The sequence below is a fragment of the Hetaerina americana genome, unplaced genomic scaffold (assembly GCF_022747635.1).
Source record: "Hetaerina americana unplaced genomic scaffold, ioHetAmer1.1.p SCAF_1, whole genome shotgun sequence".
NCBI classification, from domain to species: domain Eukaryota; kingdom Metazoa; phylum Arthropoda; class Insecta; order Odonata; family Calopterygidae; genus Hetaerina; species Hetaerina americana.
In genome coordinates, this window is record NW_027286069.1 from 76,624,035 (window position 1) to 76,647,683 (window position 23,649).

Below are 23,649 nucleotides of genomic sequence, written 5' to 3' on the forward strand. Positions count from 1 at the left end.
TTTTCCTTCATTTTATTTGTTAGAAATAATTTAGTAAATGTTATTTACACTATCAAAGCAAATAATAGCAGGTTTAATTCTAATTGGCTTGAGAATAAAATAGACGGATATTGTCCCTTTGTATTTCGTGAATTAAGAAAAAAGAAAGTTTTAATAACAATAAGTGAGAACGAGAGAAGATAAGAATTAAATTTTGTTGGAAATATGGAAATATCCCGACTTACTTTGCTGTTTCATATTATCACCAGTTTTAATGATTTTCAGTGTATATTAGTAGAATTAACCTGAAGAAAATACGAGCGTAAATTATTCACTCTTAAATGGGAGGAATCATGCGCCTTGCACCGTAAAGTTTTTTATTCACGCGCTATATCCCTTGAATGAGTTTTGGTCTGCATTTACCCTCAATGAATACCGTACACGAGACCATTTATGGCGCATCGCAAACATAACCTTGGAGACCAGAAGACAACCTTTTACCGAAACATGTAGAATAACTTTTGGACCAGGGGAATCCAAGGTGAAATGGAGGAAGGTTATACGTGTGAGTGGAATTCAAGGAGAGGACCTTCACAAATGCCGAGATTTGGTGGCGCCTTACAGGCAATAAAGGGAGAGCGGATGCCCCGCACACCGGACCCAGAAGGGAAACCAATTCTAACGTTGTCCCTTCGTTTACGACCATGACATAAGCCCTTCAAATTCCTTACCTTAGCTCAGTTAAGGAAACCAATATGAGAAATAAAATGAAAGAAAAAATGAAAGAGACTGTGCGGGGCAGAGAAAAGATGACCACATGATTCCCTACGGAAAAACGGAGTGAGTCGTTAAACCGAAACGAAAGAGATATTCAATCCACAATGGATTCTTTAAGATATTAACCATGGTCATATCAAATACCTGATGTGGTTTTTAACGGAAATACATAGGAATTATTTCCATAAACAGATATAGTGGTTACCATAAATATATTTATTTACCAGAGTTATTTGAAAATAATAATTTAGTACAATAATGTTTGAATAATAATTTAGGAAATTAATTTGTCAGATTTTGTCTAGAAATTATTAAATAAATAAAACAATCAATGCTAGAGAAATTGAAGGAGATAATGTAATCCAGAAGCCTAACGGAATGTCATCTAGCGACAAACTTGGTTAAAATGTAATAAAGGTGCAAAGAATCCGGAAACGAGCTCTCCAATGGAATGGCCATGCTCAAAGAATGGACAAGGAAAGATGGCCTAGGGCTCTGTTAGAATAGTCGCCATCAGTACGAAGGTAAACATGGAGAGCAGAATAGCCTTAATGACGAGGGGTCTTGGAAGAGGAAGATTGCAAGAGGAAGACCGAAGGATGAGAATTCAGGGTGACTACTGTAAATTGGGAAGGCCATCGAAAGTAAAAAAAATAAGTCACCAAGGCGGCAAGAAAGAAATAGAACGTTGTATAAACATTAATGACTTGAATCAAGATTGCGATATATGAACATTATATTAAGACCATATGAGAAATTACGAACTCAACTATCGGCGAGAAAAACCCAGGCAATCGAAAAAAAGGTGAACGCCCTAATATAAGAAAGAAGAACTTTCTAGTTTTCCAAAACTTCTTACTAAAATAAAAAATAAATCATCTTCCGGAATTTAATATGCTTCTTAATGAAGCAACCAGACGATAGATTATATTTGGAGCATAATTATGATGGAAAAATATTGACGGCAGAACACTCGAAGAACGCGACACCATTGATGTGAACGAAAAGAGGGACTACGTTTTTAGGGCTGAATACGATTTTGTAGTAAAAGATTTGCAGACTCCCTAAATTTTTCACTCTGCCATTTTGTCTCGTTTTCACGAAGTATCGTCAAGTACAATAAAATTCAATAAATAAGAAATAATAGTATAAAATGCTCCAAATCATTAGTCAGATCAATTGATTGAACCTTTATGTTGTATTTTAGTGAGTAAAATTAAATATTTCTTCGCAGCAAGAAAATCAATTTTACAGTCAAAAGTCAGGTAAGACTGCTGAATATTTTACGTTAGATTCAGCACCTCTGCGTCGATGATCTTTACTTTTTATGGCCGTATGTAAACCTAAACCTATGCCAGATCTACCATGCGAGACAAAATGGCATTTGGCGCTGACCGTTTGGTCACCAGCCCTTGATTAAATATGAAGATAATGTAGAGAAAGTGAAAAAGTGGCTGTTAGGTTTTTCGATTGCAATTTTTCGGATCTTAGTATCATTGAAATCGTTAATTTTACGTGCAGAGAACGAATGTTTAAACCTATTAGTGACAAATACGGACCTGTCTAAATTTTTCCGGATACCTTATTTCGCTGGCATATTGTAAGTTTCTTACGATTTCTTCGGCATCAGAAAATAACTCGAGAGCAAATTACCTTAATTTTAATTAACCTCGCTGCTTCTTTAAAAAAAAGGGAACTGGCTTCCAGGACAACTATATAGCATGCTGTAACAACGTCCATCTCACTTTATTCTCGATAAACATTTTATTTATTACTGAGCGATACTTTTTCGAGCTTCCTCTAATTTATTATTCATCTTTCCCTTCATAGAATTCGAAATACTTATGTATACCAAATTAAAATCACGGTGTTTAAAACATATTAATCATTGATTTAAATATAAATGTGCTCCATAAATTATTAAATCAAAAGTTATTTCTTTTAAAATGTCAATACGCAAATTAACCTAAGTATTTCATAAACTATGTATAAACGAGTACAATTGGATCTATAGTTTGCCGTGGCGGACCTTCCACAGAAAGGTTTATCTTCAATCTGTTCTCTTCCTTGTGAAAATGCCTTGATCTACCAGGAGGCCTTGAACTTTGACAAAATCTTGTCTTCGTAGTCCCGAAGAAGCTTTGCAAAAGTTTCTGTCGCACTGTGATGAAATTTGAAACAAACCTGATAGCACAACGCTGCTCAAATTGATGAAAATTATTTTCAAAATGAAATAGGCAAAATCAGTACGAGAAAAAACTTTATACGGATGACTTAATAACTCTCTAGAGTTAAAATTCGAATTGGGGAAACTACCACATGTTGTCCCACTTTTCCCCTAAACTAAAAGTCCTCAGTGTAGCCAGATCGAACGCTACGCTACCAGACTCATTACTACATTTATACATTTCGTACATAAGGTTCGCTAGTAAACGATACAATTCATTGGTCTGTTCTGTTTTCCACTCATTACATATTATTGTGGTGAATACGCACGATGAATTTTTATCAGGATTTTGGATTCAAGCTTTGTAAAATTCAACATATAAACTAATGCTAGAGGGCTTGGGGAGAAGTTCTTCGGATTCATTGTGATAAGCGAATAGACTGTGATAAATTCCTACCGCTGCAAAATAAAACGGAAAATTGTAATCCGTATTAATGCATCCTTTTTCCTCTTCCTTTTGCGGTGGGAGCAGTATCACGCAAGGGAGGCGATGAAGTGGCTAATACCGTTTTATCGCGTGACTCTAAGACGCCAAATTTCTATATTTACGTGCGTATCACACAATGCATACCCGGTTAATCCCGGAGATGACGAGAAGGATTTATTACCAATTAATTGGGTGCGAAGTAACTTAATTTTCACTAAGCTGCTTTTTGACCTTCATAACATCCACGGACTGTGAGATAGTATTTCAATAAAGGATTTTCTTGCAGTCCTGGTCTGGAATGTTAATGCTGTTTTACCCAGCGTCGGAAGTTATCTGCGAAGTGATTCTATCAGAGTTTCACATGGCGTGATCAAAGACCATTTAATAGAAGAGCTGACCTGGAGGAACCCTTCAACAAATGGAAGTAAAAGAATTTTGATGTTAATGAACCTCTCACGAGGATTATTTTTGAAATGCACTTAGGAAAATTTGGGAAAATACTTAATTGTGCTGTCATCCTTTGAATGAAAATTGATCATAAATTCTGCCTAGAAATTCTTACAGGAAACAACCCTATATTAAAGGAATTGAAAGAAAATTCTACTCTTTGAAGAAACGGTTAAAATTATGTTGAATTCTAAATGTAAGTCAAAAGTCAAATTTATGATGACTCTCGTTTCGGCTTAATGAGGCCCCTTCATGCACAAAGACAGAGGAATAGTTGTAGGGTTATTTATAAATTAGGAAAAGTGCCAAATTCATTTATCATTAATAAGGGTGGACCTTTTCAGCGCATCTTACCTTAACCAATAATCCTCGGTTAAAAACTTATGTTAAAGGCCGTGTTAAAAATACTCATGTCCTGTAAAATGAGATAGTTTCAGAATACGTAAGACACAATGACTGAAAATGAATTAATAATTTTAATAACTTTATTTCATAATTGAAATTATTTTAACCATCGCCAGAAACAAAATATTTCACTCATGAACACAGGTTATAATTTGATGCAATGGAAAACTACGTACACAATCAAATTGAATTTTACTCTAACTTTTCTGTGCATAAACATACAGATTAAGAATTACCTACTCTATCTCACGATCATGGCAACTGGCATAACATAAAAGGTGAAGAGAAACATTTTTTGATGAGAAGAAAAACGAATGTGAGACCGACTGGGATATTTGCTGTCGCGAAAACGAAGAAATTGTGGTGGGCACGCGAATGAATATATTTAGTATGGTGAGGCGGGTTTTAGCTCCCAACGTGAGACACCTAGGAAGACAAAAGGTGGTTAATTTTACTACCTCATAGGTATTGCGGGAACAATAAAAACTGGCAGTTATATTTGCCAAAATGGCTTAAGAAGGCTGATAAAACACTAAAAAGGACTACCTTGACGAGGCTTAACTGATAACTGGCACATACGGTAAAACTGCAAAAATGTATATGAATTGATCAAAAGATGAGATAGAAAATTGAGCAAAATAACTATAAAAATTTAAGGCGACAAATTAACTGTACAAATAGAGTATACATGTGTCGAAATCAACAATGAAACAACTGCTTTATTGAAGCTATTGTGAAGTAGATTCTATTTGACGTTCCCGGTTAAGTTGTTGGTGCTGTAGTTGGTCGTATTGTCGGGGTGTCAAAGTTGTTGATGCCTGATTTATCATGCTTATTTTTCTTCTACATAGAAGATGCCATATGTTTTGCCATTATATTTTGATGCTGTTTGCAACGCAGTTGCGGGGTTTTTTTATTGGAAATTCATTCAGGAAAACTCAGTTTTGGACCTCTGCTGTTTGAACTCTCCAAAAGGCATTACAATTATCGTTGTTTTTACTTATCTACCGCCGTGGAAGTGCTGATATTTGGAAAATGAGCGATCGTGAATTTATATCTACGAGGGTTTCCTGAGGATCATTCTTCCTTGAATTAGGGACTATTTTGGGACAGTCACACACAGAATTAGAAAAAAACATATTCGTCAGGGATGAAATTGCATGAAATATTCTTCCACATTTACAAGATATCCATGAATCTCGTTCGCGTAGATCAGTGAAAAAAACGCTTTTATGATTTTATGTGACGTGGGCGTTGCGATGAGTTCGGCTACCCTTCACGACAAAAAGTTGTCACGGCAAAGTTAAATCCACCATCAGTGTTCTTCTATCTCCCTCACTGAGTTTGAGGTTGGAGATGTTGTGCACAACAATAGGAACGATATTGCAGCAAGTGGTTACAGTATTTGATTCCCAAATCTGCATCGAGAAATATTCTTCCAGTGAAACTAATCTTCTGTAAAAAGTGGAAAATATTCTTCAGAACACCATTCAGGACCATAAAGCTAGTAAATTTAAGAAAACAAGAAGCTAAGTTGAGTCTTTTCCGGACAATTAATTTAAGGAGAGCTCATGGGAGCAATAGGACATCATTTATGAGAGTTTACTCTCCAGCGCGATGCCGGGTGAAATTGGTTCAAGGGTGGGGAAAGAATCGGTGACCTCATTTGGTAACGGCACGTTGTCAGAGGGTTTCATTTTTTCAATTCAAAACTTTACCTTTACCAGGCTATGGTAATGGAAATACAGCATGAAGAACTGAAAACGCACATTTGGTAAGAAAAAAATTATTAAGCTCGAGAAATTTCATGCAAGGGATTTAATAGTTCTTAGGGTATACCAAACACCTACCTACAATGAGTAGAATGCCTAGGAAGGTGAATATAAAAGTAACACAATAAAGTAATAAATCAAAGAATAGCAATAATAAATGATGAATCCTCATCAACGGAGTAACTACGTAATAATAATTACTAAAATTTGATACAGTAAGTGACAGTAAAATAGGGCATGCATACTTACAGATTTTAATAGTAAAAGGAAAAAAATGAACCGGAATTTAAAAAAAGGGCATGGTTGCATTCCTTGTGACATAAAAATGGTCTAAATGACTGAATAAATACTTTAAAAATAGTCAAATGAAGCACGACATGCAATAAAATCAATGAATATTGCGCTTACGGATCCACCGTCATATTTAACAAGGGCATTTTATAAAGGAATTCGTCCTACTCCATGACAAGAACCTTTAGATAGAAGAAATTACTCGAAAACAAAACGGCCGAGACTTATTTCGATGGGCGAAATAATGATAGGAAAAGGACACGGACAAATTGTCTCATGCATAGACCACGGGGGTTAAGGGAACCTGGAATCGAGAGATAATGGATGGAGACAATTGCTTGGTCTTGGTTTACCTTTCGTTTTGACTCCAGAAGGCTCCCTGATGACTATGTCGGCGTTGTCTTCCCTCCGCCAGAGGACGTGCGGCACCGGATAGCCCCTCGCGTGGCACGTGAGTTTAACCGTGCCTCCCTCTGGGACCATGACGTCACCCGACGTCTCCTCGTTTATGATGTCCGGCGGAACGACAACGTCCAGGTGCCCCATCTGGGAAGAGAGAGAGAGAGGAATGGCGGTTAAGACAAATGCTGAGAGAACCCCGATTTTATCTAACGGAGGAAGCGGATGACCCACAGACGGGAGTCAACAGTGCACACGAGAATGACTCGTGCCTCGAGTGCAATGACGGGCGATGCATGTGCATGGCCGCTGCCGCCCTCACGACCAATAACACACGCTCACACAATGGCCGGGGAGTTAAGTGCGAAGTCCTTGGGCTATATATCTGTACAAGCATACAGTATTATACGTCTGCGTTAATCATTAATATTAAAAATCATAGTGCTTAAAGAGATAACCGCGTTAAGGTTTGCGTGATGTCTACAAATCACTGTCGGAGGGAATTGAATGAAAATCACCCTAAGTTACCACAAACCTTTAATTGAAAAAATATGAATGCGAATGTGATAACTTACATTTTCAATCATTGATTCAGTTTTGAGGTATTTAAGGATGGAATATCTGATTTCTGAAAAATAAATTTTGATATCAGCACAGGAATCTATTTGGACCAAATAATGAGACGCTGATTCCTATGTCTAATGCTTACTCCAGTAGATCATTTCCAGCCATAGAGTAGGGAGTAGCTTTATAACAGAGTTGAAATTGAGTACATGTAGTGCTCCAAAACTTGAAAAGGGATTTGTTCATAACAAATCTCATGATAGATTGTGCCTTTGCCAGCGAATTTTACCGATTTTCAGTTTTGATTGAGAATATTTCGAAGGTAAAGGCTCTAGTCAAGTTCTCATTCCGGAGCCTATTAATTACAATTTATCCCGGTTTATGTAACCCGCGGATGTACATAGATTGGGAAATATAACACCTTAAAACACCTAAGTAAACTCAGGGTCGAATATATTTCTATTTTTTTCAGTCAATCCTGTACTATGTATAACTGAAGGAACTCTGATTTTAGATTTTCCAACAACGGCGAAATTTATTACTAATATAAGGGTTGCTTACAAATCAATCGAATTTCCTATTTTATTATTGAAGGATTCATCATCTGCTTGCTACATTACTTGCAACACATCCTTACCTGACCTATATTAATGAAGGATGAAGATATTCGCCACTTGGGAAATTCCCATATATATATATATATATATATATATATATATATATATATATATATATATATGTAAGAAAAAATGATAAATGATTAAGTACAGCAAATAATATTTTATCACAGTATGAAAGGTAGGTTTTAGACGGGCCCTAACAATTACTATCCTTTCTTCATCACAATAACTTCCTATTCCTTAACCCATTTTCTCATGCCTTTCACCTTCTGCCTTTTTTCTTTCTAAAAAGCCCATTCACTCATTTTCCATGTAAAAAGAAATTAACGGCATAATTAACTTCTTAGATCTGGAAATCACCATCGAAGAAAAGAGACACCAGTTCTCTGTTTTCAGGAAACCCACATACACGGATCATATAATTCCCGATGATTCCGAACACTATTTTTCGCACAAATACCTGTATGGAGCCATCCACCTGGCGATACACCGGCTCCTTCACATCCCCTTTTCCCCCACAAATTTCAATGAGAAACTCAGAACAATTACTAATATATCCACCAGCAATGGATTCAACCCAAACCTGGTTGGAAAAATAATCCAAAAAAGCGGAAAACAATGGCCATAAATCAAATTTCCCCCTCTCAGTCCTCCACTTCTGAAGACTCCAGGTGGTGTTCGATCCCTTTCCAAAGAGCATTCTCCTACAAAATATCAGATCGCCTTCCAACTACACTCAAAGCGGCCTTTTACGCTTAAGGAGTGTCTCTTACTCACTCTAAACTCTTTTCTAATGGCAAAGACAAACAGGATGCAGAATTAATCAGACATCTACAAAATTAACTGCGATAATTTCAACACATATGATTCCGATTAAACTGGGAAGAATTTCAAAACACGAGCCCAAGAACATGCCAGGTGTCACAAAGAGCAAAACCCCAATTCCCTCTTCGCAAAAAATCTCTAAGACTGCAAACATAATTGCAATTTTGTCCCAGATATACTACATGCCCTCTCTAAAGGATTGAAAATGGAAGGTCTAGAGCTAATCGAGATTCGAAGGAACTTGGCTAATCCCAATACAATACTGTGTAATGAGCAATTATACGCTCATTCCTCCTTTTTCCATTCCGAAAAATTGACTTCGAGGGTAAACAAACCCAACGGATCAACGTACTCAGTTGCATCTACGCCATGACCAGACCCTATGCAACCTCATAGCTAAGGCAACACCATTTTGCCGTTTTGTTTTCTCTTTTCTTGACCATTGACTTTCCCTTCCGAAAAATCCCACCACCCTATACATCCACCCCTCTCTCCGAAGATAAACAAATCCAACGGTTTTAAGTAGCCGTCCGTTCCAAGCCGTCCGCTCCTGGCCGCCCTCCCAGTAACCGTCCGCCCCACCCCCCAAAAAACCCGGACCAGACCCAATGCTTAGTCATAACCAAGGCGCCAAAACTTCTTCCTTTAAGCGAAAAAGCCGTTACCACCGAATTTGAAGTGCCAGAAAACCCGCCCCCTACCTTCAACTTCCTCCTTCTCCTCTGTCCAATGGATACCGTATGTATTTAACAGCTAAGTGTTTCACTTGTACCTGATGATGCAGCAAGTTGGTGAAACGCGTTGTACCGGGAAATAATATCTGTGGAAAATTAGAAAATCTTTTAAATAGATAGATAGATAGAGGTCATTTTTTGGGCAAAATTGAGACGAAATGGTCCATTCTGGTTTTAATAAGGACATCAAACAATTCCACGAAGTGAAACCTGAGTGTAAAGTAACCTATTCACTTCTTTCGTATACCCCTTTTATCCGACGTTCTTCGTTATACCATTTCCTTCAAGATAGCACTACCTTTCAGTATTTCATCTACCCACGTTTTCTGCGTTTTTGGAATTTCCCCAGCAACCAGGGTGAATGTATTGCATCCTAAGACCCAGCGGCGGTTAAAAAAGAGAATTAGGCATACAAATAAGTAAAAAGTAAATTATCAAAGCTGTTGGATGGAACTGATAGTGAAGCCTAATAATAAAAGGCACTGGCGACTCCTCTAATTTAACTAGTAAGTAAAACACTTATATATGTAAGGGATCAATAATTGATAGTTAAGAAAATACGGGGTTTGAAAAGAAATGCAGAGATGAAATTTAAAAAAAACTGTTATGTGAAGTTTAAAAATAGATAAATTACTGATTTATAAATGGAACATGACAACTAAAAAGTGACAGCAGCAGTGATTCAGTACTTGCAAAACATTTAAGTACTTTGCATAAATTAGAACGAAGTTGATTTTCGATGGAATTATTATTTCTGATAACTATTTAGAATTTATGGTATACCAGACATAGAATCATGATCCCTTGAGATACATCCCATTAAAATATCCTTGCTCTCTGGGTAGAAAATCTCTCTTACTTCGTTTGATATTCTAAATCTTGAACGCTGAGATGCACATGAATGATGACATCAACCAGGCGTTCTTTATTTGTTTTTAATGCAATGCAATATTCTCATGTTCCAACGAACACTCTCAAATGGTTACCCAGAATGTATTACGGTAGAATGAATGATAAATTTCTCACGACCTTGATCTTTAGTCTCTGACATAGACGAGTAGAAGCGGGGGCCTTGACAGATTTATTCATTCGTAGCAAATTTTTCGAAGGGAATTAAAACCTGCCCCCACATATTTTTACGCCCGATCTCAGTTCCCATCGACTACCTTTCTTGTATTCATACTAGCCTCTCTAATACCGAATACGGAAAACCTCCCACACCGCATATTTTACTTTGACAATTCTATGGATCGCATAGATCATTGCGAGACATGCCTCTGTCGTAGACGGCCTCGGTTTAATTCTTTAAAGCGAGCGTGAATTGAGTGGTATTCAGGTCCTCCACTTGTGTGATGAAGGCAAATAATAAGCCCGCTATCGGAGGCGAAATAATCTGTATATTTTATCATGCCTCATTCACTTGGTCCACATCATGGTGAAGTTCCTTTGAACATAACTCATCTGGTCGTCAAACTTTGAATCGAGTTTTAAAATTACAAATTCCAAGGAAGTAAGATCGTTGATCTAAACTGACTGAAAAAATAATATTTGGAATTTTTCCTCATGGAATTATTTTTATCCCAACTGGTAACATTTTAATTTGACAAGAATAGCATTGAAATTTGTGCACACGTATCCTAGTCTACCTTTCCATATGTTTAAATTTGAACAACAATCTTAGGACTTTGACCAAAATGCGACTACAATATTTAATGTTTTTATTTGGTCCATATTTTTACCTACGTAGCTCGGAAAATGGAACAAATCATTTTACGAGGTGAATGCTAGAAATTAATTTTCGACTGACTGGTTTGCTACTTACTGGTTATCTGGACAATGAGTTGATTTTTTAAAGTTAATCATTACTGATTTAATTACTAATTATATGAGAGTGGTTATTTTTTCATGCAACCCTTTAGCACAAGCCAGGAAAATATTGCCTAAAGATAACTGAGGTCGCTGAATGGGAATTGTTGCTGGTTTTGTTTGGTGAAATCTTCGAATCCGCCCAATGAAAGACTGCGGGAAAACAGAATGTGGGGTGGAGTTTTTATTCCTAAGCGTTTGCGTGATTTCAAAAGTCATAAATTCCCCTCTTCAATGGGTTTCTCCAATTATTCACGAAATAATTGTAATGTATTCAATTTTTCACTGCTTTTCAATAAGGGATCTTTGTTTCAGTTAAGCATTCGGACTACGTGTATTTTAACTCCTTTTCAGCGGCTGATGACCGAATGTCTCCAATGTGTCCAACGACTGCATTTCATTCAATTTTGAAGCTTTAGAGAGATAGACGATATTTTTTATAAGAAACCTACCGCTGGCGCTTAAAGCGCCATTTTAGTGCCCAGAAGACCGGGAAGACAATAATTGAAAATATTAAAAATAATTGAATCCCAAGAACCAAAATTACAAATTAAAGTTTAAGAGTACTATATGTAATATAAAGTTCTTATCATATATTAAATAACTGAAGTGAACATATGTCCGCATATATTAAGCAATTCGAGATTAGAGGAAATTTTAATTATGACTTGAATATAAGGTGAAATGAAAACCTTAGAAATTTCAAGTTGGTGATGATGACTCGTGCTCAAGAGTTTTCATGATCATTTTGGCTAGAGCTCTCAGAAAAGCGATGCGGATAAAACCGAGACAAGTTAAGTGTCACAATGAAAGGGGAAAAAAGTAAAAAAAACTCATATTGCCTACCAAGGGAAAATATGGAAATGCAAAATTTCTCAAGATTAATGCCCCACTTTATCACCTGTGGGACAGGCCTCCTCATACGGTAGAGCTAGATTCTTGGTGAAGCGGCAGTAGGTTCTTCTTTTATCAATACTTCGCTGCTTAAATTTACTGCCTTTTCTTCTAAAACACATCTCATTTTAAATTCAACGCTGTGGATTGAACATTTTAAATAAAATTTCTAAATACTTTCGGAAATAACCTCGGTAGGACAATATTTAAAATATCGAATGTAATGTAGATTACACTAGGACCAGTGCGCGCTGCTCCAATTCACCCTAATAGTCATAGAAAGTGTGAAAATCAAAGAGATTGTAATAAATAATTATCTGAAGAATAACGAGGAGAACATGGTCATATAATTATGGTGATTGAAGAGATTACATAAAAGTTCCTCGGGTCGTACTATCAAACCATAATACCAATGATCCACCCATATGTAAGTTTCAAGATCATCTGTGCACGATAATGATAATAAATAGTATTAACAGGATAATAACTTACCGAGGAACAGTACCCCGCACAAAAAAGCTTTAACCTCAATCATGGTGGAAAAATATTGCAGGAACGAAGGTAAATGAAATTCGAAGCTCTAGGCATTTTGAAAACATTAACTGCTCCAAATTTAACTCGTATATTAAATTTGTATTTATTTATGAATGACGTATTTAAATACATACAATTTTAATTCTGACGCCATTTCAAATTATGAATCTGTTGAAAATGTACCCTAAGATTAAATTCATCCTTATCCGTGAGACTATTTCTCTTGAGGACGTTCCCTCATGCATTTGTACTAAAAATTTCAGTACAATCACGGGATAATAAAATGCTGCTAATATTAGATAAAATATTAACATAAGGTATTGTTTAGCTATTATGCAAGCCTCCCTGATTTTGAAACTTAACACACTGTTGCTGAGGAAGTTTTAATTGTCTGAGAAGAAACTAATTTTCATAACTTGAAAAAATATATCATAAAAATTATATTTAATTAATACCTTTTGAAAGTTGGACATAGAAATATTACCTTACTTAACTAAAGAATTGCAAAATAGTTTTTGAGAGCTAACAAACATTATTTACGATAAATTTAAAACTAGAAAGTTTGAACAAATGTCAAAAGTTTTTGTTTTAAGGTTGCTTATTCCATCCACATTGAAAATCTCTTACATAAAATTGAAAAACATTGGCAATATTAGTAAAAATATCTCCCAAGGTAATGTTGGAAGATGCATATATATTTTTGCAGAAACAAAAATATTATGTTAATTTGTGTACCCTGCTCTGAAAACAATGCGCATTATTTGAATTTTAAACAGTAAAGTTTAGTAAAATAATCAGCATCTTTCATATAAGCCCATGCTTGACATATCCTTAGGAAAGAAATCGGACGGGGAAAACAAAGGGGTTAAATTAAAGAACCGAAGTTATCTTCAGAGGTGCTTTGCCAAAATTGTCGAAATACCTAAGGTTATATTCCTATTTCAGAATTATGAGCCGAGCATAAAAAATGAAAACTTGACGGAATTATACCCGAATATGATATACAAATGTATAATTTTTGTTAATGGCTGGGTTTTAGAATATCACAGGTGGCGATATAAGGCGCGAGAGCTTAGTTGTTTCACGGAAGCAAAAAATTTAAGGATTGAGTCACCTATATGATTCATGGAATAAATCCTAAAACAGGGTCAAAACTAGGGGGAGAGGTCCCTTCGGAACGTGAGAAATCTACTAAACTAAAAATGATTACATATTTTTTTAGGGCTAATTTTTACCAATTTCTCAATTTATCAATGTGGAGGGATATCAAAGCCTGCTAACAACAAAAGATAATACAATTATTTGTTAATAACCATTTCTATATTCAAATTAAAGAAATTTAAGTGTTGGGAGAATGACATTTGACCTTTGGTGAAAAGGTTGCTGAGGCAAAAAAGGTTAAGAACCATTATCGTAGGGATCCAGCGTCGGAATTCATAAACATTATAATAATCAAGAAAAGATGAAATAAAAACCTTAGAACGCACACCAAGCATTTTACGGATAAACGGAGCTGGGTAAACAGAATTGTAACCAGAGCATGAATAACTCCGAAACAACCGCTTTAAAAATAGACCATGAATATGAATGCAATAAAAATTACGCTGAAAGGTACATTCAAATTACAGCGTTCCTTTAAGCTCCGGCATGTGCAGTACAACGAATATAATCTCTACACCGCTGGGACAATGATTGGGATTTTTATACAAGTGGGCTTAAAAAAAACGGAAAACGTGGTTTAAGTTTAAATTCATGACAGTTAAAATTTAATAATTCAAATTTACATACTTTTGATTTAATTAATAAAATTAAAATTCTATGTTACAAAACCCGACCAATATTCCATGTTGCGTGTGTACACTAAATTGAAGTTTCAAAAACTTAAGCTTTCCACCGATTTCACCTGCCTATAATACTAACTACACATAAGCGACCATCCAAATCCTACATTAACATCCATATGACGAGTCAATGACGTTTACAAGCTGCGTTATCTTCATTTTCTCCAATCAAAGTTTATGATTTCACGCTTCGATTAACTACCTCACTCATTGGGGGCATTGAAATCAATATTACGGGTTACGTTTTTCTCATGTCAGGGATAACCTCTCAATGAAATATGTTTAAATATTCATGCGCGTCATGGTTTTTCAAGATATTAAATACAAATCTACTCATTACATCGAATAACTCATTCAAGATCACAAAACAGAATGCATTTGAAGCTTTCTCACACTAATGCGAATGAAGTTAGTAATTTCACTCACATAAAAGTTATGCTTTTCACAACTTCACAACATTCTTGAAAGAATTAGTTTCCGACATCGCACAAAAAAATAAGGAGTTTAGATTTAGGTTCGAATTTTCATATTAATGCGGGCGCATACATTATTTAATTTTGACCAAACTTTGGAAAATGGTGATATATGTTATCTTAAGTTATCATAAAGCATGTTACAAATTTTATCTTTGGGCATCTTTATGGCCATCTTCACAGCTGTTCCAAAAAAGCCATCGCATAAATTATGGAGCTGTAAATTGTAATCATCTGTTTACCTTTTTAAATTCAATTTACATCACAAATCAGCTTACTGGTGCTGCTATATTCTTATCAGATAACTTAGGGTAAATTAAGTTTTGCTATTTTCTGGGAAATGTTCATCAGTCGACTTCATTGAGTCCATTGGTAAGAGTAGCTGCTACTCACCGTTTGGACAGTGGTGTGAATTTCTACTTGTTCAAGACGTAGCAGAGACTAGGTGGAAGCTGTGATATAATATCAGCATTCTGACCAGATTAACTGAAGAGCTGACAATTTTAATCCATGAAATATATTAATATATCTTTATGAGAAAAATAGTATCAGGAAACAAAAGAATGCAGAATCAGCGACATTCATGCCTACCTATGTTGGCCAGCATGTCTGCACAGCATACTATATTGAGGTTTCTGAGGAACGTTAGCTGCATGATTATATTTGTGTGTTGAAATTTTAACGTATTTGAAGTAATGATTCAGCTCAATTTTAAATATTATATTTTAAAGCTAAAAAAAAACGTGACGGATTTGTATTAAGAACATGATAATCATATTCATTGTATGCACAGTTGTTGCAAGGCACATCATAGTCGTATCATCACCAGTAGTGATAAAAGGTTCAACCGATTTCACGCAACTAAATAATGAAACCAGTATCCGACCTAATTAAGTTATTTGTAAACGATATTGACACTACTTAACTGCATTTTATTTTAAATTAAAAATTTCAGTCTGCATTTGCTTGGAAAAATTGTGCTTGAACAATACTATATTCATATGCACGTGAACTCAGTACTGATATGTCTAATGTTTCAATTACATTCATGCGAAATAAAGGGAAAGAGAGACGATGACGCTCACCCGCCATTCTCTTGGGGATTGGCAGTCATTGTGTTAGCCATGAAAACGCATTCGAGATGGATTTATTTACGAACAAGTACTTGAGTTCTTCTATTGTCTATCTTAAATGACTGTGGAACGGAAGGAAGAGTAAGTTGTGTGAGATTGAAACGAGAGCGGTGGTGGTCTGCGCTAGATTCATCTGAAACCCAATGGAGGGGCCAAACAATGCCCAACCATGGACCCACGTGGCTTTCGGAATGCCTTTGTCTTCCACCTTTAATATAGGAAAACTATCCACGCACAACTCTAGGTTGAGAGAATTCTCCCCACCTAAATTTTCGGGCTATCACGTTGAAAAACAACCTGCAAATCGAAATTTTCATTATTTTCCAAACGATTCAACTGCTGCAGCAAGCATTGAAAGATATTGCTTCTTAACCACTGGATTGAAATCAGAATATTGATTTCCTATGGTACACTGGTGTACAAGCTCTTCATCGTCAACTCTATGTACCTACATTCGTATTTCATTGTTTTCTGCGTACGAGTATATGATTCCATGTATTTCAGCCCAGATTTTCCATACCCGACGCCGGCGAGTAATCATCATATCCATATTCTGTTAAAAGCTGATACTTGGTCGAAAATCCGCCGAGGGCATATATTTTTTGATGTTATGATATCATTTTTTTCTAATTACTTTGTACTGGTGCGCAATGACCTCACTCGTCTGAAAACAGTGAAGTTCCTTTGAGAGTCTTTTTTCAGTCTTTGTTTTTCTCTGTAATTCTCTTCTTCCTGTATTTCTTCTTAAACACAGGAGACAGCATAACACGTTATGCAGTCTTGAAAATTGCACACAAGTATTGGATTTGAGAAAATAGACTTTTCAGCAATGTTAGTAAAAAAACAACTTAAATTTGATTATGTAAATTTTGCATCAAGGGACGATACTCAATGCCACCTAATTTTCCTCTCTACCTTACGTCAGTATATTACTCCACATTTATTGCGGATAATTTTCGATGAATGCCCACTATTCACAATAATTCATCGATTTGGGTTATCAACTTATTTTCTATAAACTTTTCCATCATCCTTCCATGCTTTATTCGTAACTATTTTGCCAGATAAAATAAAATGAATCAGCTAAAAGCTTACAGTTTGAATACATGAATATGACGAATACAATGAGATTTTCGATAAGTTGGAAAGCTAAGATAATGTTCAAATAGGAGGGAAAGACTAGAAGAGGTGGACCACATATTGCATTTGGGTATTATTTTAAACGAAAAGGGGCATATAAGTGGGGAAATTAAAAGTAGCATTTTATTAGTAAAACAGTAATTTGTTGTAATTGTATTAGTAAAATAGTAATTTGCAAGAAGAGGAAAATTATGTGGAAATATGTAACGAGAAGATTAGGCAAATCTTTAATATGTAGCGTAAGGCTTTATAAATGTGAGACCTTGCCTTTGAGGTAAGAGTGCAAGTAGATTGGAGGATTTTGGGACGTACTTGTGGCAGAAAATGGAGGAAATAAGTAAAACAGAGAGTAAAACAAACGCTGAAGATTTAATTAGAACGATGGAAGAGATAAAATCGCTGGTTGGACATGAAAATAGCCAGAGAAATAGAATGGAGGAAATACTGAAGTATTGAAAGTTACGTTGAAGATAGCAGGGAGAAATAAGGGGGGAATTGAGGAAAGAAAGAGACTGAGCTTACTTGACAGCATGAAGGCAGGCAGAAGTTACGAATTAATTACAAAAGAAACAATGTAGGTCATGAAAAGAGGAAGTTTGGCGCTACATAGAGGTATTTAGGCACTAGAAGCCGTCCAAAACCTAGCTTTAAACAGGTAAAACACCTCAATTAAAATGAACTGGGATATTACTATATAACGTCCCAGACTCCTTATTTGTACTGTAGGCACAGGAATGAATCTATTCATCGTATGTTCCCCAAATCGTGACTAATGATCCTAAACCTGAATGGAAACCCTAGCTAATAGTAATTTTACATAACGGGCGCTCTCTTTAAAATGTCAAACTCCAAAAAGATGCATCAGTAAAATGGACGATATGTAAATCCATCGTTTCAAAGAAGATACGAGGGTGAATGACTCAGAACTAAATTGACCGGAGAGGGTACCATACAAAACATCGACAGAGGAGAACTGGGAACTTTGGTGCATTGCGCCCAACGGTCGGGACTCCCGGGCACCTTTTTCGATTCACACACGCACACACGTAGTGGATTTGAGAGACCACGCCCGCAAAGCCACCCACCCACCGATCATCTCCCGCCGCATCGCGATCCAAAATCTGCGGGTGCGAATTGAATCGAGCTCCGCCTCTTCCTCTTTTATCTCGCGCATTGTGTCCCTTCTCAATTTTTTTTTTAATCGCCGGATATGGCGAAACTCCACCTTCCGGATCGAGGGGGAATGCCATCTCTTCGCGAGAGCTACACCTATGGTGAAGAGGGAAAGAAGTGAAAAAGAAAAATGCTCGCGATTCGAATAACCCTCGAAGAACGGATGGCTCAGCACAATGAAAGCGATTTAGAGGGAGGGGAAGGAAGGCATTATTAAGAGGGAGTGAAAGGAATGAAGAGAGGTAAAACAAAACGCTGCCCTAGAACCGCTTGGCTGGCATTCCGCTTCTCCCTCTTTCCCCGTTTAAAATAGAAGCACCTATTTTACGCCCAGTGTGAACAGCGACGACGTCATTACCCTGCCTCTCTATGTAATATATAGCCGTAAGATGAGAGTGGCGTCCCTCCGGATTTTTGCTCCGTTGCATCCAATTTCCTGGATCTTTCTAAATCTTTTGAATTTCGCTAAAATTTTATGCTCGAAATTCTTAAATCCAGGAGGACGTTTGCTAAGTACAAGGAGAGTGAGGCAGGATAGGCTGACAACAATGGGGAAGAATAAGGTGGTATACTACTGGATAAACCCACATGTTATTTATTTACTTTGTTGACTGCCCCAGACATAAAGGAAAAGAAAAATGTTCGCAATTCCCAACGCCACCGTTGTATCTAGTTACTGTATTTGTGGAATAGAAAGTTATAGAAAATTTCCTTAGGTATTAAAAAGCACAGGGATGGCATCGAGTCACGTCACCACCAATTAACGTCGTAAAACCAAATTAAGTCTGAATCAATCCAATCAGAATCAATCCAATTCCTCAAATGATCTCTCATTGAAGACGAGTCATTGCGTCATAAATATTCCATAAAATCCACCCAAACTCACTAAGTATGAACATATTATTACGGATTATGGTTCCATCGGTGGTCTACGACCGATTTCTATGCAATGAAATGCATAGAAGACGTCGAATGATAAAAACGTCATATTTTTGCCATTCGAATTATCTCGCAGAAGTTTACTGTCATTCGAATGACTCCCCGCAGCTACCCTCCAGCGTTCTCCAATCCTCCCCACTAATCCAGTTCAAAGCATACCCGACAAAGCCCTTTTCAAGGTCTGAGGAGCAACCTACCCAAATAGGAACGAGAGAGGAATAACTCATGCAGGTAAAATGTATAGGGATTGGAGTGTTGAGGTGGGAAGACGAAGGTGTGTGTGGATAAGAGGAATTTCAGCCCAGCAGAGTAAGGGGAATAGAGTACGAAGGACTGGAATGGAGAGTGCTGGAGGGGATGGTGAACTCGTCGACAGTTGCGGAGGTTCGGGAGGTTGATTCGAAGGGCAGGAGGGATAACCGTGGAAAGGGGGATGGGTTCAATTTATATTCTGCATTCGCGGAGACGCAACCAACGCGAACATAACTCTCGCTCCTCCCGTCACGTGTGGATACATACACTCTCTTTTTTTCCGCGTGTCAGCGTTCGGCGCTTTTGATTTTTTTTCCTCCCACCCGTCGTCGCCTCTCTTCTCCGCGCGCCGCCGTCCGACCGAGCCCGATGCATCGATGCGCCTCAGGCGGGAACGGCTGAGAGACGGGTGGGGAAGGGGAGCGAGGAATACCGACAAGAGGGGGGTGGAGAAGGCGGGATGGAAAGGCGGGATGGAGAGGAGGAGGATCAGGCGGCAACTCTCCCCGCAACGCCACAACAACCGCCATCACCTCCTTACACTCTCTCGGAGGCAAACGTGGTGTGTGATGGTCATGGAGCGAGTTGGGGAGGAAGGAAGGGGGGAGAGGAAGGAAGGGGGGAGAGGAAGGAAGGGGGGAGAGGAAGGAAGGAGCGAGAGCGTATTCCGCGTCTATTAGATGTATGTTTTGTGTACCTGTATGTGCTTTCGAGTGTGATGGGGAGGTTTGGTGTTGGATAGGGGTTGGGGACAATTTATCCTTTCCTCATGGCGAAAGTGAAGGGAAATAGGGCACGACGGATGATGACCCATTTTCAAGGATGAATGCGGCGAGCTGGTTGGTTTTGGGAGGTGAGGGGACAGAGCGCTGATGGGAATGAGGGGAAGAAGTGTGTTCGAATGAATACGTAAAAAAGTTCACACACGCGCATAAATAAATGTATACATTTATATGTGTGTGTGTTAATCGCGGTAGCAGGGGTAGAGCGTTAGACTCCTGACGCCCGAGTGAGGTTAGATTCCCGGGAAAGCCTCTCTGGGCACCTACAGCTCCACCCAAGCTATGTGATTTTCTGGGTACCAGATCTTCCTGGAAACCTTAACCAGCACAGGGAAGGAATGTATAAACCCTGGTGTGTGAATTTTACACACCGTCGGCCTTAGTACTGGGTGAACTCTACCACCACCTACCAAACCGACCTTCAGGTTGATTACTGTGTTTATGGTTTAATATATAATAAAAACAATCAACCAGAAGGTCGGTTTGGTAGGTGATGGTAGAGTTCACTCAGTACTTATCCCGATGGCGTGTGAAATTCACACATCAAGTTCGGGAGGCTAGTTATATATATATATATATATATATATATATATATATATATATATATATATATATATATATATGTGTGTGTGTGTGTGTGTGTGTGTGGACGGCACAATAGAAAACAGATAAAATAGTAACAATTAAAAGGACACTTAAATTGTAGATTGCTTTAGCTTCCGGCCTTCTTAAAGGAAGACTGAAAATTTCGGCACACCAGCTGTCATCCCCAACACACCAAACGCTCCTCAACACACCAAATCTCAAAAAACTTCTGAGATGCACCAACCCTTTGGCGCTCCCCTGACAAATTTCCTCATATTTCCCCTACTTGCAACCACCTCCGATGCAAAACATGTCTACTTATTAGATCTGCTCCCCTCTCCCCATATTCTATCCCCTCATTGCCCTATCCCCTCGTTCCCTCGCTAATTGCCTCTCAAAAAACATTATTTATCTTTTGTCATGCAAACAATGCTCTTCCTTTTACATAGGCGAATGCATTACCACCTTATCCATTCGAATGAACAATCACCGCTACTCCTGCAATTCTACCTCACACTCCTCTCTTCCTATTCCGTCACACGCAAATTCTTACAACCTTTCATTCGATAAGTGTTTCTCCCTTAACATCCCAGAATCCCTACCGATTCAGCCACCAATATAGAGGTGAGAAATCGCAAATGCGCATATACACTAGCTTTCTGATGTTTTAAAATTCCCACCCTTAACCGCTATCTTTAATTCCCCTCCCAGCATTCCTTGCACCTTCCCCTTTTCCCTCCCCAGACCGCTAACTCCTCTCCGATAAGTTCAGTTGTATATATATACATACATATATATATATATGTGTATATACGTATATATATGTATATATAATATATATAATATATAATATATATATAATAAATGTATATATATAATATATAAGTATATAATATAACTGAAATTAAAAAATATATATAGCTGACTGTTTATACCTCTGTGTGGTCATCGAGCATTATATATATATATACACACACACACACATATATATATATATATATATATATATACATATACATATATATATATATACACACACATATATATATATATATATATACATATATATACATACATATATATAATCCATACATATATATATATATATACATACATATATATAATCCATATATATATATATATATATATATATATATATATATATATATATATATATATATATATATATATATATATATATATTATGCTCGATGATGACTACACATGCAGGAATATATAGTGAAAAGAAAAACATTTTTTTGAAAAAGATTAATTAAAACGCCATAAAGGTTTTATTTCTACAATATGTATACATACTCACACACACTAACATACACATGAGTACATACGTAACAAACGCGATTCCACAAAAATTTCGCTTGCCCTTCCACAAACCCATCCCGCTATTTCACTTGCACAAGAACGATCGCGGAGATTCAATTTGGGCCGGAGAAATAATGCGCTCTCTCCCTCTTGCTCTCCTTTGGAGAAGGAGGGGGTATGTTTAAGGGAGCTGGGCTGGAGTTGGGAAACATAACGGTAGGTGGGGGAACTCTAACGAGCGAACGAGGAAAGAGTTTGAGGGACGCCATTGTTCTCCACGGGCGCGCGTGCGAGAGGGAGCGAGAGAGGACACGTTTCCTTTACTACTCGTTAATATATTTCCTCGGATTCCACTCTCCCGCCCCCCACCGCGAATTTTCTCTTCGCGTCCGCACGACCTACCCACGCACCTTTGCGTGTAACTGCTTCAAAGGTACCGACGCATGTACATTTTTTCATTGGGAAACCTTGAAGCATCTTATTTCATTTCCTTTTTTCTCAATGGTGATGTAATGTTGTTGTGGTTATGGTCCCAAAACGAATTCTTTTCCTTTTCAGGGAAGAATCATGGCATATTTTACGACTCCCTTAGGCTTCGCCAGATGTCAATTATACGGCACCCTGTAGTGTTTTATCTATTAGGAAAATTGCTTTTGCCGGAACATTACCTGATTATTTTCGAGTCAAAATAAGCGGTTATATTGTTTTCTATCGGTAACCGCGATGTTTCATAATTTACCCAACTTTTTACGCTTCTGAAGAATTATCTGTTTTTTTATGAGGCCCGATCTCTAGTGGGCCATACAGGTACACACTGTAGAGGAATTAAAAAAAAATAGTGGGCCATGGAGGAATTGAAAATATTTTGAATGCCTAAATACCGAAAAGGCATATTCTTATTAATCTGAAACTTACCATCTTCTTTATCTGCCGTTTGTAATTAAAGCTGTGCAGCTGAATGTCAAATAATATTACTATATTCTCTTTATCAGCCTTTATTGTTTCTCACACAGGCTTGTATTATCTTTTGGTAGGTTCTCAATTGTTTTTTGTTTCATCTTCCAGGCATCTTTCTCACTGCTTGAAATCTCTTTATCTCTTTTGCTTGTGAAATATTGCACCGAAATTCTCGGTATTCGGAAGGGTTTAGCTTACTACGTAATAAGAAACCTTCATCTTTGAATGAGGTAATATATGCTGCATCTACTTCTTCCTTGATTAAACCATCGCAGGGCTCAATCTTGAAC

The 23,649-nt window shown here is 37.3% G+C and overlaps 1 protein-coding gene across 1 annotated transcript in view; it reads right to left on the reverse strand.

Annotated features, from left to right (window-relative positions):
* Positions 1-23,649, reverse strand: part of LOC139686704 (lachesin-like) — an 873,842-nt gene that overhangs the window by 165,028 nt on the left and 685,165 nt on the right. The window contains exon 5 of the mRNA XM_071583748.1: positions 6,679-6,871. Within this exon, the coding sequence (XP_071439849.1) occupies positions 6,679-6,871 (193 nt within the window). The remainder of the gene's footprint in view (positions 1-6,678; positions 6,872-23,649) is intronic.